The sequence below is a fragment of the Suncus etruscus genome, chromosome 4 (genome assembly GCF_024139225.1).
Source record: "Suncus etruscus isolate mSunEtr1 chromosome 4, mSunEtr1.pri.cur, whole genome shotgun sequence".
NCBI classification, from domain to species: Eukaryota; Metazoa; Chordata; class Mammalia; order Eulipotyphla; family Soricidae; genus Suncus; species Suncus etruscus.
Genome location: NC_064851.1, coordinates 24,896,843 through 24,913,457, shown reverse-complemented (window position 1 = coordinate 24,913,457; position 16,615 = coordinate 24,896,843). Strand labels below are relative to the sequence as shown.

General features: G+C 34.5%; 1 protein-coding gene across 1 annotated transcript in view; it reads left to right on the top strand.

Annotated features, from left to right (window-relative positions):
* NEGR1 (neuronal growth regulator 1) overlaps window positions 1-16,615 on the top strand; it is a 919,240-nt gene that overhangs the window by 682,720 nt on the left and 219,905 nt on the right. The window contains exon 5 of the mRNA XM_049772064.1: window positions 1,113-1,233. Coding sequence (XP_049628021.1) covers window positions 1,113-1,233 — 121 coding nt within the window. The remainder of the gene's footprint in view (window positions 1-1,112; window positions 1,234-16,615) is intronic.

Below are 16,615 nucleotides of genomic sequence, written 5' to 3'. Positions count from 1 at the left end.
GACATGCCCGGCAGGATTCAATAAATGTTTGAAGTAAAAGGTGAGGATTCTACAAAGAATGTTTTTAGGATGTGGCTGGGGTTGGGGCCACTTTTGTCATTGCTCAGGGGATATTCTTGACTATGTAAAAGAATAATTCTTCATGCTTCCTAGAGAACCATATACATTGTCAAGTGTTGGTTGCTTGCAAGAACCTAAGCTACTGTATGTATTATCTCTCAACTGCAAAGATGCTTTCTACGCATCATTTGGGGAGAGGCACTGTGCTTTTATCTCTGACTATAAATAAATGAATTGGCTATTTAACATACCTTCAGGCAGATTACAAAAAAAAAAAAAGCCTATCATGTCTACAAATAATTCTAAGGAAAAAGGTGTAAATTATGAGAGATTTCAATATACTTTTCAAAAAAGTGGAAAGCCAGTTTGAGCTAGAGCAACAGGGAAGAATATAATGATGATGATGACACCTATACTGATCAAGAATGAGAACTGAATTCCAGGTAGAAGAAACACATAAAAATACTAAAGCCTAGATAATAGTCAGGGGAAAACAGGCTATTTAAAGAGCTCAGGATTTAAGTAAACTATGCATGACTTCAATTCGAAATTCTGCAACTAAATATCTGTTGAACTCAAACAAATTATTTAACCTCTCTGAGCTGGAGGTTTCTACTTCTAAAGTTGGGATAATAACATTCAGCCCAGAGTCCCACTGTGAGAAAATTATGGACATAAAGCATCCAGTTTAGTGACTCACTCCCTGTGATCATTCAATAAATGAGAGTTATTATTTGAGTAAAGTTTGACTGAAGTATAGATGAAGTGTTCCCTCACCAATGCCATTTTTTTCCGGTCAAAAGCAAGGCCAAAATGTACTGAATTTACTCTGTACTCCCTGGGAACATTCATCTATTGTCCTACTTGAAAAATGAAGCTCGGAATGACTAGTCCTCTATTAGAAATATGAAACCCTGGAAAAATGATGCATTGGCCCATCAAGCATAATATTGCTTTGAATATCAGAGGAATAAAATATATGTGTGTCATAGTCCTACTGAAAAATACATTTTTTTTTTACTCACCAACAGTTTGGTTTGCTTCCTTTGCAGTTGCTCCTACAATTCAGGAAATTAAGTCTGGCACTGTGGCCCCTGGACGGAGTGGACTGATAAGATGTGAAGGTGCGGGTGTGCCATCTCCAGCCTTTGAGTGGTACAAAGGAGAGAAGAAGTAAGAATTTTTGTACTCTAACTATGTTTTAAGAACCGTATGCTATAGTGTTTGTATTTCAGTTAGTTATTTTAGCAGTTTATATACTTGGTTTGAATGATTCAGGTATGCAAACTGAAAAGACTGGCACAGAAAAACTAAGTAGCATTTTTTAGAAGCCTCCTGAAGGAATATCTCCTGTGGATTATAAGATCTCAGAAATACCTGTAACCCTCACCCCTGAGACCTAAATTTTTCTTTTATTTCTTTCCCTTCCACTGAACCAGCACATCATTGCTCCTTCTTGCTATCCTGTTTATTTGGAAACTAAAGCAGCTCTTGGGCACAACTTCCATGAGTGCACTTCAAAAACAATCTGAGCTGCTTTGTCTCCCAGGCTTCCTTGATAACATCCAAAACTTTTCCTCTTCCACTCTCCTGCAAGATATTTTAATATGTTTTTTTTTATAGGTCAGTGTTTTAGAAAAGCTGTCAGTAAAGGGGATGCAGAGGAGATAAAATGTGTGGTTGAAGGACAAACCAAGGGATTTTTATGCTACTTTAACTTCAGTTAAGTGTGATTGTACTATTGAAAAACTCCAGAGAACTTTGGCAGTTAAACTAACAACAACAAAAAAAGGACAGATTTTTGTTTCTATTTTATTTTCAACTAGTGAACTCATTCAGACCTCTTCTTCAGTCATCAGAGCAGAAATAAACTACTGTTGATTAACCAGAAAAAGTAATATAAAAGTGTGGTAGTGTATTATCTACATAGTATGTGTTTTTGTTTTAGATCTAGCAGCCAATTATTCAACAAAATGTCAGATTGAACTATATGAAAGTAAAGGAGGTTTTTAGTCAAAAAAGCTAAGCATTATCCTGTTCATCATATGCATATATGGAGTACTTATTTTTGCCATGGCTCATAACACATTAAGTCTAAGTATCTGAGTATTAATCCAGAGCAGTAGAAGAGGCAAAAGGCGGCAGGAGCTGGGAGTTGCAGCAAATTTATTGGCAATAGGCCTGCATGAGTTGGGCCTCTTATTTTGTGGAGCCTCGGGTTTCCTGATACTCGTTGGTTGCTGAGGCAATCTTTTGTCTCTTGTGGACAAGATCCTGGTAAAGGTGTCCAGAGCGTCGAGTCATGGAGGGCCAAGCAATCTCTGCGATAATGCCTGAATTTTTCAAAATTATAATATCTATTCCCGATTTGTGAGGTCTGGGGTTATCCTCTTCTTTTTAGTTTGTTTGTTTTTGGGTCGCACTTGGTTCTCCGCTCAGAAATCACTCCTGGTAGGCAGGTTCAGAGACCTTATGGGATGCAGGGATTCGAACCATTCACTGACTGTCCTGGATTGGCTTTGTGCAAGACAATGTCCTATTGATGTGCTACCTCTTTGGCCCCAAGTGGTTATCCTCTTCTCTCGTTTCTCCAAATCCCAAAGAAGCGACAATCTCATGCACAGTGGTTTCCCTTACCACATTCTGGACAGGGTCCAGGTCGGTGGCCTTGAAAATACCCCGTTAGATAGGGCTCTATATTTTTTGCACAGATGGTCTGGTTCTCAAGCCTACCTCTGTACTGTATGGGCCTCAAGGGCATTTACACGTGCCCGATGTGAGATAGAACCTATGTTCCGAAATATATTCAGGTAGCCCATTACATCTTCTCCCTCCCTATTTAAGCACAAAATTGTTTGGTAGTTTTGTTGGCATTTTCCAAGGCCAACTGCCATAATAGATGTTGCTGGGTCTCTTTTCTTCTTACTTGCCATCATTCTGATTCAGTTACTTTTTCTTTAAATTGAGCATGACACCATGACTCCCTGGAAAAATTTTGTGTAGCTGCTCTTAAATTCGGCATTGGCACCTCCTCTCCTGTGTACCCAATGCTATCTCTCAGACATGTGTTAGAATGTACAAAACAGGATAGATCGTCTTTTTATTTTCATATTCTCCTCCAGTATCAGCATGTCATATATGATTTGGACCCTAGCTAATCTCCTGTCAGATTGACCTAGGTTGTGAAGTTTGTCCTTGGCTTCATCCCTATACCACATTTTCCACTGAAAGTATTAGTAAGGTCTCTGGCAGACTCTAATCACTGTTTGAAAATTTGGGGGATGGGGGGGGTGTCTAAAGGACACTTTTACTCTAGCCAGTTAAATATTCTTTACAATATGGAGAAATGGGTCTATAAGCAGCGCAAGCCTTTTTAAATGGCCAAGTAAATTTATTTGCAGCCCCTGGAAAAATGGAAGTTCACAAGGCCTAGATCTGACTTGATTTAATGTAATGGGTGAGAATTTTCAGACTTTGAGTCTGAAGTAATATTAACTGGTATATCATCTGAGATACTTCACTATAAGTCATGCCTGGAAGATGCAGTTATTTAAGAGCTGCCATTTACAGTATTTGGAATATAATCTCAAACCCTAAAATGGGTATTGGCGGAGAGGGAGTAATACTTTTCATTGGATTTGAATTAGGTCTTGCAGGAGGAGCTCTCTTTTTTAAGACATAGGAACAGGAGGGGCTAAGAGGGGAATGTTAGCAAGTAAATTTGGTCTGGTCTCCCCTCCTAGGGGAGGGGGCCTGAGATAGGCTGAGAGGGTACTATTTTTAAGTAATTTGGTGGGTACAGTAGTGTTTCTCTTTATTAGTATTTGGAGATATATATTCCAGTATGTCATCACCTCTAATGGCATGAATAGCAGTAGATCTTTAAATAACATGGAATAGGGTAAAAGACTTTTATTAAATATCCAGGAAACCAGGATAGATTTAAAACTCCATAGGAATAGGACTTTGTTGTACAAAAGGATCATGGCTTTGATCCACAGGATCATAATTCTGATTCCCTGGAGGTTTATTATGTACTGCATGTTCTGGGCACCAACTATTAGGCCCAGAAAAGTAAAAGAGGCAGCAAAATGAAACAGGAGCTGGGATTCTGGTAAACAGTTTCTCCAGAAATTCCAGAAAGTTGACAGTCACCATCCAGCAGGAGCAATCCAGAAGGTGAAAACAGGTAGGCTCAGGGACAGAGTATCTAGTTTTCACTGCTAGCACTTCAGACCCAAGCTTTAAATACCACTGGGCCAGCATCAACTACCAGCAGCAGGTGTTAGTAACTGATGTCTTAGCCTTAGGGACAGCAACTACTTATGACTGACCAGATGCCATAAAAGTCTCTGTTTCCTTATATCTGAGAAGAAAACTGGTGAAGTCACATGAGAACTTTATTATTGCTACATGGATGAGAGTAGATGTGACATACAAAGATACTATGATGGTTAACTGTAATCCAGTTATAATTTCTGAAAGATATACTCTATTTTATTCAACCAGAATAATAATTTCCATGAGAGTCCTGTCATGAAATAGTTTGCAGTCAATTTACATTAAACATTTTCTATAATTTGAGTTTAATTTTAACTCTTTTTATCAGAGCTCATCATACCACACCATCAGATATGCCAGATCTTATTTTAAATATCTATAAATTATCATAGATTAAAAACATAAGCAATAGTTGAAGATCCCTAATTTTATAATTTTCCACATTTATGCATTCTGTAAAATTTTTGTATACAAAAATTAATCCTGGAAGTATTTTTTCAAAATTTGCAAAGTTAAGCACATTTTAAAGAAAAACCAATACTTAGAACAAATCATTTTTCATGACTTTAAAATATCCTGTCTCATTTATTTTTATACTTTTATGGGTAGAAATAACTATCCTCATATTACTACTGCTGATAAAATGGAGGCATCAAAACTTAAAAATCATCTTCATACTCAATTTTAAGTTGTTATAAAAATATTTTAAATTGTCCAACCTCTCATTTTTATATACATTGTCATTATTAGTCATATTACATATTGCTATGTAACAAACAAGTTAACTCAAATGTTAGGGATTTAAATCAGTCTTTGTTATATCATTTTCATGGGTCAGAAATCTCAGAAGAGCTTATCTAGATGTTTATGAGTCACCATCTTCCTCAGGCTTTAGTCAAATTGTAAAGAACACCAGAGTATGACTAAAGGGTTTTTAAACATATCTCACTCATAAACCTACCCAATTAATTTAAATTGTGGCAGAGGCCTCAGTCTATTATTATGGATTATGAGTAATAAGGGCATAGTATAGGCACCTTGTCCTCAGTTACAGACAAGATGCCTACATAAGACATTTTATAAGTTGCAGGACTATAGTCATAATATTGCAGTTGACTACCCCAGATAGAGTGAGAAATCTATGAAGCTCTCATTTCATTGATCTATTCCTATCATACCAATATCTATGAGCATTTCTACAATATCTTGTTTTTTATATATAGTGACCTCATTCAGTTTTAAAGGGACATGAATATCTAAAGTAATCAGATGCCATATTCAATCATAATTTTCATACGGTCTCTCTCATCAACTCTGTAATCATTTTCATATTCAGAAGAGCAACCATCTGACCTGCATCTTACCAACTGGTTAAATTAGCAACATGAGAATGAATTATGCTTCTATTAAAATATATGCTGGTCTAAAGTGGTTACTTTTTGAATATTACAATCTTTTACAACATACTTGAAGAGGTTTTGCTAACTTTACTACTTATACATTTTTTGAAAGACAGGAGTTTGAAGTCCAATAATATGGACAGCCCAAAATGCAAACACTTTTTCTCTGATAATATAGAATATTGATAGGAGGAATTCCAGACCTTCCATGCCAAGGAAAGCACAATTTCAGAGCAGAAAATTCTTGTATTAAGGCAAATTAGTCATTGATTATATAAAATATATTTATCTGGTTTTGGCAACACCTGCTGTGTTTAAAAAATAACCCTAATTCTGCATTCCTGAATCACTTCCGGTGAGCATGAGAGACCTATAAGGTACTGAGGATAAAAACCTTAGTTGTGGGGCCAGCGAAGTGGTGCTAGAGGTAAGGTGTCTGCCTTGCAAGCGCTAGCCAAGGAAAGATCGCAACTGCGGTTCGATTCCCGGCGTCCCATATGGTCCCCCCAAGCCAGGGGCAATTTCTGAGCACTTAGCCAGGAGTAACCCCTGAGCATCAAACGTGTGTGGCCCAGGGGAAAAAAAAAAAACTAGTTGTTCACATACAAGGCAAGAAGTACCCTACTTACTGTACTTTCATTCCAGCCCAATTTAAAATGTATGATTTGAAACTAGTATTTTATTTGTAATTTGTACTAAAAATTAAATCAAATTTAATGGACCTTTATTTAAGTAGGTATAATAAAACAGGATATCCATTACTCTGTAAACATAGCAATACCATCTTGTGTTAGGTATAGTTTTTTTTAATTTAATTGTTAGCTTGAATCTTCTTTGTTTTCATATATACTCAGATTTAAGCCTCAAGCCTAGAAAAAACATGACTTTTGATATCTCATGACAAATTAAATGACTCTAAGCTTCTTCAACAGTGTTTTATTTCTATTTTGGGTAAAAGTGACAACAATGTCAATGCTTTCTGAAATTTTTAAAATTAAAATGGAGTTTCTGTTACAAATCACCTCTATGAAAGAAAAACAAATAAATATAGCAAATAACTTAAGCAAATATTAATATATAGATTAGAACATATGAATTAGACTGACAATGAGAATCTATAATATTTGGGCTTTTGAAACAATAAAATTTAAACTAAACCTATGTGTTTTATTATTTTTACAATGTATTATGTTAACACAGTGCACATTTCAGTGTCCCATTTATTGCTTAGTCTACACGACTGCGTCAGAGGAAATAGCTTATTTTGCCTTGTAAAAAATTAGTTGTCACATTTGGAAAATATATATGTATACACAAAAATGTACAGAATTGTCATCCAGGTACTTTTTTAATATGAAAATGACTAAAATCAACCGTGTGATCCTGCCATGTTCACTTTACACAGAAGTAAAATGACCTTTTTCAGTCAGGTTAGGTTTTCACTTTAGGGAATGATGATTTTTCATTTTTGACTTTACAGAGGTGAGATGAATTTGAGAAATCATAATGAAGTGGAGTGACCTTTCCTGTCCTTTTTCTGATTTTATATATTTACTACCAAATCATCTAACCAGGATATAAATTTCATCTGAGTATTCATTTTGATGAAAGAAAGTGTGAAGATCTGTTTCCCTTCTATTAAAAAAAAACAGAACTGAATTGGAATATGTATTGGTATCTTCAGAGATAATTTCACCTCCATTGTTTATTATGTAATACATTCAACATTTAAGACATATTTTCATAAAACATGATAATCAAATCATTTTATATATGATAATTTTGCAAGATGTCCATGTTAATACACTTTATTTACATGCAGTCAACTCTTCATGATTGGGATGCTACAGAGATTAAAACAGAGAGACAGGAAAAAAGTAGTGATTGTATGAGTAGTGTGAATTTGTTTTTCTATTCTACATAGACGTTTCAGAAACATGCAATGTCAGATTTGTTTTACTATGCCTTCAATAAGCATCATTCCCATACACTTCTAATATAGTGAATATCTCCCCATTCTGAATATAATATATTCCATAGAATTTTTGGAAAGCCATTGAAGAGCTTTTAAGAGAGAAAGAAAATGTATTCGCTCCTGTGGCTGTTTCTCAAATTTGTTGCAAGGCCTGAAGGAGAAAGTCATAACATATGGTGTTGGTTGTGCAATAAAAATAAAATAAGAAAGAGAGGCTGGAGTAACTGCACAGCAGGTAGGGCATTTGCTTTGCATGTTGTCAACTCAGGTTCAATTACTGGCTTCTCATATGGTCTTCAGGCCTACTAGGAGTGATTTCTGTGTACACAGCCAGGAGTTATCCCTTTGTACAACTGAGTGTGCCCCCCAAAACAACAACAACATATTATGTATATATATTGTATATATGCATGTATATACATATATATCCATATATGTATATATATATTGATTACTGGTTACATACAAGGAAGGACAATTTGAAAGTAATTCTAAGTTTTCTATCTCAACATGAATGGCAAACTAATCAGTGATGTTTGTAAACTGGGAAAGAGATTTTAAAGAAATTGTAGAGAGTTTATTTTAGACTATATTGAAATTAAGGTTTGAGTAATACACAGAGTCCATCATCAAACAACTGCTATTTATTTGTCATCTTGATGTTCAGAGCAATATTTCCAAACTAAATATTTAATCTTATCACTCTATACTTAAATCTTTGCAATGGTTCTTCATGAGCCTAAGAATAAAACTTGAATATTATGATGGCTTCAGAGGTCAACATATTATAGACTCTATTTATCTCCCTGACTATGAAACTTACATGTTTACCATATCTTAATAATGGATACTTTGATTTCCAAACTGTGACATGATCTTTCATACTTCCTCTTATGTTGGTCACTTGGTTTATAAACTTCCATATAAGCACACTTGTGTGTGTATGCACACAGATACAAGCATACCGCCTGGTATGTTTGGCTAGCTGTCTTACACTAGCACATTAGTGTTAACTGAAATGTGGTCTTCTATGGGAAAGATGCTTTAGCCTTTTAAACCAGAAGAAGCTCTCCAAATATACTCCCATGCTCTCATCTCTATAAAAGCACTTGTTAAATTATGTTCAACTTTTAACTTGTTAATCTCTTGTCTTCAACTCTACTCATTCTTGGGAGAATGATTTTTCCTTATTTACCACTATGCTCACTATATCTAACATGACTCTCTGTATATAAGAATGGATTATTGTTTTATATTATTCTTTATATATTATATTTTAATATTTAATTTTATTTGCCAAGATTTACAATTTTACATATTACTTTTAAATAATGAAAAAGTAGAATGATTCTTAACACTGCTTAAATTGATAAGAGAATGCTAGCACATATATATCTTGTCACCTAAGATTGTGGTACATTGTAAACCCAATATGTGATTTCAGAAAGGCAGCTGGCTTGTGTTATTCAATTTTGATTTCCCAAAATTGTTGTGTGATTGTAGTCTTGCAAAATGGATAGACTGGCATATTGTGAAGTAAAATGTGACATTATAACCATGGGCACATTAAAACCACAGTGAAAGTAGAGAGGAGAATTCTAGTTGTAAGCCAGGTTGTCAGGGATACAAAATGCTTTACAATCAAGGGAGGTTTGACACCTACACTCTAGCCTTCGTTTGTTGGTATAGGGTTAAAAGCGACCATCTCTTATGAAAACCAAACTTTCATATCTAAGACAGCTCAAAGCCCTCTAATCAAAATTATTAATTTCATTAAAATTGATAAAGTAAACAAGACATACATTTTAAGTAGCTTAATAAAGTCAAAAATCATTAAAGTATCGTAATATATTCTAATAACATTAATTTATTCAATGTGCAACTAAAGATAGATACCCCTGGGGGATAAGACAGTGATGCATGATATTCTTCAGACTCTTCCTAGGAATAAATGATATCATATTGTTTTCAAGCCTAGAGTATCAAGCATTACAGTAAACTAATGGGTTGCTATAGCAGCCTGTTCAAATAATTTTTGTTTTTCTCTGGCTTCTTGCAATTTCTACTATACATCCTGTTTTCTTTTTTAAAATCTATGCTAAACGTTTTTGAAAATCCTAGAGGAGGTTGATAATTTTCATGTAACTGAAACTGAGTTTGGCCCATCTTGAAATATAATGTCATGATCTTTTCAGTCACACTCCTAGATCTTCTTTTTAAAAATAATTTCCTGTATTCTCTATACTTAATATTTTACTGACATCTGAAAGACAATTTATCAGTTTTAGAATAAATAGACTCTATCATTTTGAAATTGAAACATCCATTATATATCGAGTTCATATTGCATTTAAGATATAGATCTTACATATCAAATATTTCATATATTAACACATTGACATTGGCTTCATTTTCCCATTTCACAGATGAAAAATCTAAAAATTACAAAAATATGGAAAAAATTAGTCAAGCATACAGCAATTACTGTGTATCTATTAAATGCCCAGCACTGTGACACATGTTTAGAATTCGATGAATAATGAACCAGTCAGGAACTATTTTTTCTATGCATTTTTATACTGCATTCAGGATATGAACAGTAATAAAAAGAACACAATGTGTCTAAAACTTTCAAAACTAAAATATTATTTTAACCAAGTCAACTTAACTAAGCCAAAGATAACTGAAAAATTCTATGGCATCACTAATATACAAATCTTGAAAAATATTTGGAATTACTTTAAAATATTTCATTCTTTCCACTTAGCAAAGTGTGTATTTTTCTGCATTCTCGAATATGTTCTGCATATACATTCTGGGAAGCACTATGTTGCCACTAACTATAGTGTGACTATCGGAGAAGAAAAAATTATTGAAGGTATGTGTAAATTATTGAAGATTTGTGTGTGTGTGTGTTAGTGTGTGTGTTAGTGTGTGTGTGTGTGTTACACAGATCAGGAAGCTATTTTAGAAAGGAAGGAGGCAAGAGATTATTTCATGACATTGGAACTATGAGTAGGCTGAATTGTCAACTACTTTGGAGGCTGAGCAAAGTTAAAAGGCTGCACGAATAAGCATAACTAAGCCCCAAATAGGCAGTTCAGAGGCTTCAGATTATGGAAAATCTCCAGATAGCCAGTTGAACAGATCCCTTCATTATTGACTTTCTACCCCATTAGATTTACCCTGTGGTTGGGTGTGAATGCAGTTTTTCTGTCACGATCATCACTTGACACCTGATTGTTTCACTTCATTTGGTTTCATTCCCTAGCCTGACATGATTTTCTTGCATCACTCATGGTTTCCAAGTTGTTTCTACAAACCCTAAATCAGTATGCTCCTTTCTACTTAAGAGTTGAAGTGCCAATTACTACTTTGGGTGGAAAAACAATAGTCAGAAGATCTACATTTGAATTTTATATGCTAGAAGATAAATTGGATTAAACATTTGAAACTTCTTTTCTCCTGATCTGTAAATGTAACTAAAATGCTTCATAAAATTTTTATGTGTTGTTGTTATACGATTTAATTTTATATTTTAAATCATAAGTTTATTTTATATTTGATTCATTTTTAAATTTTGGGATTGGAACAATAGCACAGCAGTAGGGTGTTTGCTTTGTCAACCAGGCAATCAGAATGGACCTGGGTTCAATTCCCGGCATTTCATATGGTCCCCTGAGCCTGCCAGAAGTGATTTCTGAGAGCAGATCCAGGAGTAATTCCTGTTGGTCACCAGGTGTGGCCCAAAAACCAAAAAGAAGAAATTAATTACTCTGATTTACAATATTAAAGTAATATGGCTTTTAAAATAATTTATTTAAGAACCATGGTTACAAAATAGTTCATAATCGAATTTTTGTCAGAAATGTACACCACCCTTCACCAGTGCACTTTTTCAGCTACCAATGTCCCTAGTTCTCTCCCACCCCCCAACCCCCCCACCTGCCTCTGGAGCAGGCATTTTACTTCTCTCTATCTCTGTCTCTCTCTCTTTCCTTTTTAACACTATAGTTTGCACTATTGTTAATGAAGGGGTACTATACATTTCACTTTAGCCACTTCCTGCACCAGTTCTTGCCCAAAGTGACTATTTACAACTATTATTATTATCATAGTAAGCATCACTCTACCCTAACTAAATTCACTGCTCTTTGTGTCAAGCTAACTATCATTGACTGATCCTCCTATTTAGAGACAGATCTATTATCTCAGAATGCTATTACCATATTAGCTTTTATTTTTCTTATATCCCACAAATGAATATTATTTATTGTTTATTCTGTTCCCTCTGACTCATTTCACATGGCATAATAATCTTCATAACCATCCATGTATAAGAAAAATTCGTAATGTAATTTTCCTAACAGTGGCATAGTATTCAATTGTGCAGATGTACCACAATTTTTTTAGCAACTCATCTGTTCTCAGGCACTTGGGTTGTTTCCAGATTCTTGTTGTAAATAGTGCTGTGATGAACATAGAAATTCAGAGGACTTTTTTGCATGGTATTGTTGTGTCCCTAGAGAATATCACTAGAAATGGATCATATGGGAGTTCAATTTCTAGTTTGTAGAAATATCCATATTGTTTTTCAAAAAGGCTGTACCAGTCTACTTTCCCACCATTAGAGAATGAGAGTCCTTTTCTCCCCACATCCACAACAGCACTCCTTGTTCTTGTGTGCCAATCTCAGAGGTGTGAGATGATATCTCATCTCCCTAATGATTAGTGATGAAGAGGGTGATAAGTTTTTATGTGCACAGCATTATAATACCACCTCCACCAAGCTGTCCATTCCTCATCCTCTCTAATGTGACCCTCTTTTATCCAAACCATGATAAGTTCAGTTCTACAGCTCAGTCACAGAATTTGTTTCAGGCCTTTTGTTATTACTTCATTATGCATCTCTACTTTTCACATATCAGCAAGATCATTCTTTATCTGTCCCTCTCCTTGTGACTGACTTCCCTCAGCATGATACCTTCCAATTCCATCCATACAGGAGAATGTTGTCTGACTTTGTCTTTTATAACTGGGTTATATATTAGTATATTTGAACCACTGGTTCTGTTTCCAGTTATATTTTTTGGACACTTGAATTGTTTCCATATTTTAACAATTTCTGAACAGTGCTGCATTAAACATAGGAGTGTTTTTGAATAGTTTTTGGTACCTTGGTGTAGATATGAATAAGTGTAATTACTGAGATATATGGAAGTTCATTTTGGTTTTTAAATGCTTGAATTTGATTGAAATTTGGTTTAGTTTGTACCCACAACTAGTGAAGTTCGGGGGCTGCTCCTCATGGACCAGTGATTGAACTTAGAACTCTTGCATCCCAGCTCATTGAACTATGTCCAGTTGAAAACATTTTACATGGTATCAAAGTAATAGTACAGCTGGTAGTGCTTGCCTTGCATGTGCTGCTCTAAGCTTGACTTCCGGTATCCCATGTTCCTTAGAGTCCACCAGGAGTGATTCTTGAGGGCAGAGCCAGAAGTAATCCTTGAACATCGCCATGTTGGCCCAAAAACAAACCAAAAGAAGGGAAAATATTTTCTGCTATGTTACTTCAGTTTTAAATGTTGAAAAATACTCAGATTTTTTTTCTTATAAAAATATTATTGGGGACCAGAGCGGTGGTGCAATGGTAAGGCATTTGCCTTGCACACATCTGATCTAGGACAGACTGAGGTTGATCCCCAGCATCACTTATGGTTCCCCAAGCCAGGAGCAATTTCTGAGCGCATAGCCAATAGTAACCCTTGAGCGTCACCAGGTGTGGCCCAAAATAAAAAACAATATATTGATGACATTAAAGTGGCTGAAAAAAAGCCATAATTCAGAGTCAAAATTATGTGAGTTGGAATGCTAACATGGTGAAAGTCTAGCTAATATCCTAAATATTGTGATTTATATTATGTTTGTTTTTCTTTTGATTATCAAATTAGTGCTTCAAGCATAGAATACATGTTTAGCTTTCATTGATGGTCAATTAATTCATTTCTTAATTGTTCTTCATTTCTCTTAAGATCTCGTAAAATAGATTAGAGTCCTATCATATTTTTGACTTATTTTAAAGCTTCTTTTGAACTGTATGTATCTTTAGTTTATGTCACTTCTTAAAATTCTAGAAGTCTAAAATTTATTGTTGGAAATTACATCTATTTTCTTTGTAAATATAATTCATATAATTCAAAAATTCTTCTTCCAACTGTTATTTCTATTAACCTAAATTATTTACTAAAATTATCTTATATTCTCTATAATTACAATCTTTGGGGGGGGTGTTGGGCCACACCTGGTGACGCTCAAGGGTAACTCCTGGATATGCACTCATAAGTCGCTCCTGGTTTGGGGGACCATATGTGACACCAGGGGTTCTAACTATGGCCCATTCTATGCTAGCACAGGCAAGGCAGATGCCATACAGCTTGCACCACCATGTCGGCCCCTCTATAATTACGATCTTATGAAAGATTTTTTTATCACTTGAAATACATCTCCCATTTCTATCTCAAATCATTTAAGTGTTGTCTAATGCACTCATATATGTTTCATATAGTAACTGTGAAATCCTGTGTCATTTTTTTAGATATCTTATTTTTCTATAAATATTGATGGTTACTTGACTAAAAGACAGATAACAAAAGCACAAAAAGAATGTGGAGTAAGGTCAAATTTATATATAAAATGAATGAAATCAGATAAAGTTGCTCCATTTATTTTTCCAAGTCTTAATAATCAGTTCCATTGGCTACATTATCAATTTTACTGATGTAAGGCTATGGATTTATTTGTTCACCATTAATAGCTCCTGTTGAGGGATGCTTTGATTGTAAAGTTAGTGGACATTTCATGAGTCAGAAATATAACTATCCTCTTTCTTTCCTTATGTACTTATGACTAATACTTGTTAATATAAGGTACTATTTTAATTTAAAATACTCAGTTGGTTAGTCTGTGTCATTTATAACATCTTCTGTAAAAGCAAATTATTCTTAGGTCAGATCTTTATGAAGGATTAGCAAAAGGAAGAAGGAAGAAAGAAAAGGGCAATAATTCTTAATGTGTCTTTCTTCTTTTCAGTTCCTCTAGTAAAATACTAGAAACTGAGTAACTGATAAACAATAGGAAGTTATCTCAGATTTCTGAAACCAAAAAATATAATATCACAGTTCTAGCAGGGCTTGGTGATGACCCTTTTTGGTTACACTTCTTTTGATGGTATATGAGTCTGGACCATAGTCTGACTTCAGAGCTTATTCCTGTCTCTTTGGTTAGGGATCACTCCTGAAAGTGCTCAGAGGGAACACATTTATTTCCTGAGATCTAAGAAGATTGGCCAGATCCAGAGAAAGCACTTTACCTACTGTACTCTCTCTCTCTTTGTCTCTCTCTCTTGCTTCTCTTTCTCTCCTTTTAGGAAGACTTTTTGTGTTGATGTATGGCAGAGAGTATGGATCAAAAGACATTCATTCGTAAGGTTCTCCCTCAAGATTTGTAAACATTTAAACATTTCTCAAAGGGATCATTTCCTAGTACAGTCAATTTTAGATTAGATTTTCAGCAGATGAATTAGGAAAAAGTGATAATTTAAACATTTGATTTGGAGCAATATGGAGGGAAAAAATCGAATAGAAGAAGCAGAACTCAACAAAATAGGAGGATCTTGTAAATATAGGATCTGTTGACTAGTGAAAATGCAACAATGAAAAATGATCAGACATTTTCAAGCAAGTACCACATGCTACTGATCTGCTGAAACAAAGAATAATACATCATTTAGTCCCTCGACAAACAGAATTGTATTCTCTTTCGTGGGGCAGAGAGATGAATGATAAGAAAACATCTCTTATAACATAAGACAAATACAAGAATAATTATCTTTATATTTGAAAATGTCAAATATTTAGGGAAGATAGTACAAATGAGACTCTGTTACAGTTTTAGTTTTCTTCAAAGTAGATATAAGCTATAGCTATATTTGATACTTATAGCTTTCATAAAACAAATTTAAATTTGGGATGAAAATTCAAAAATCAGTGGTGCCAACCAAAGTGAGCCTATGAACATATGTATAAATATGAAGTTTACTGATTATTTAAAACAGAGTAAAAATTTAATTTGAGAAATATATTTTCTCATAAGTACATTTTTCTCATATACTATATTTCTAAACACATTGTAATAAATTGGTTTTATAAAGAAGGGACACTATCAATTAAAAATATCTTGTATTTTTTTTATAAGGAGTGAAATTACAGTGCTAGGATTTGAAAGTATGGATCAAATCTCTATATAAAATAATTTAGGGTAGGTATGTTAATTTTAGTACAGCCCTTACAGTAAACAGAAGTACCTTCTATTTCAAGTACCTCTTATATGTCTGATTTTTATCTTCAACTTTGACCTTTTTTTAATTTTTAATTTTTTTTAGTCCATTGTTAATTACAGGACTTTCAAAGTTGTATTTCAGGCATATAGTGACAGTGAATTAGGGTCATTCCCACCACCAGTGTTGACGTCCCTCCATCATACTTCCCAGCATCCATCCTGTACTTCCACCCTTAGGCCCGTGGTCTACTAGTGTAACAGGTCCATTTTGTGTTTAGCTTGTTATAGTTTGGGTCTCTTGATTTTATTGTCATTCACCTTAGCTTGGGTGTTAAGATCTGACCATTTTTTGCCATTCAATGCTCTGAGACTACTTGGCACCTGGGTCCACCCATACATTTATATTTTTCTTTTCTTAAATTTTAGAAAGACATAGGAATATGAGGCAGCACAAAGTGATTCAAGTTCTTCAGTTCTATGAAAAAGGCAGGACCCCCTATATAAATTAAAAGATTAAAAAAGGGATATGGCAAATTTTTTTGTTTGGTTTTGGTTTTGG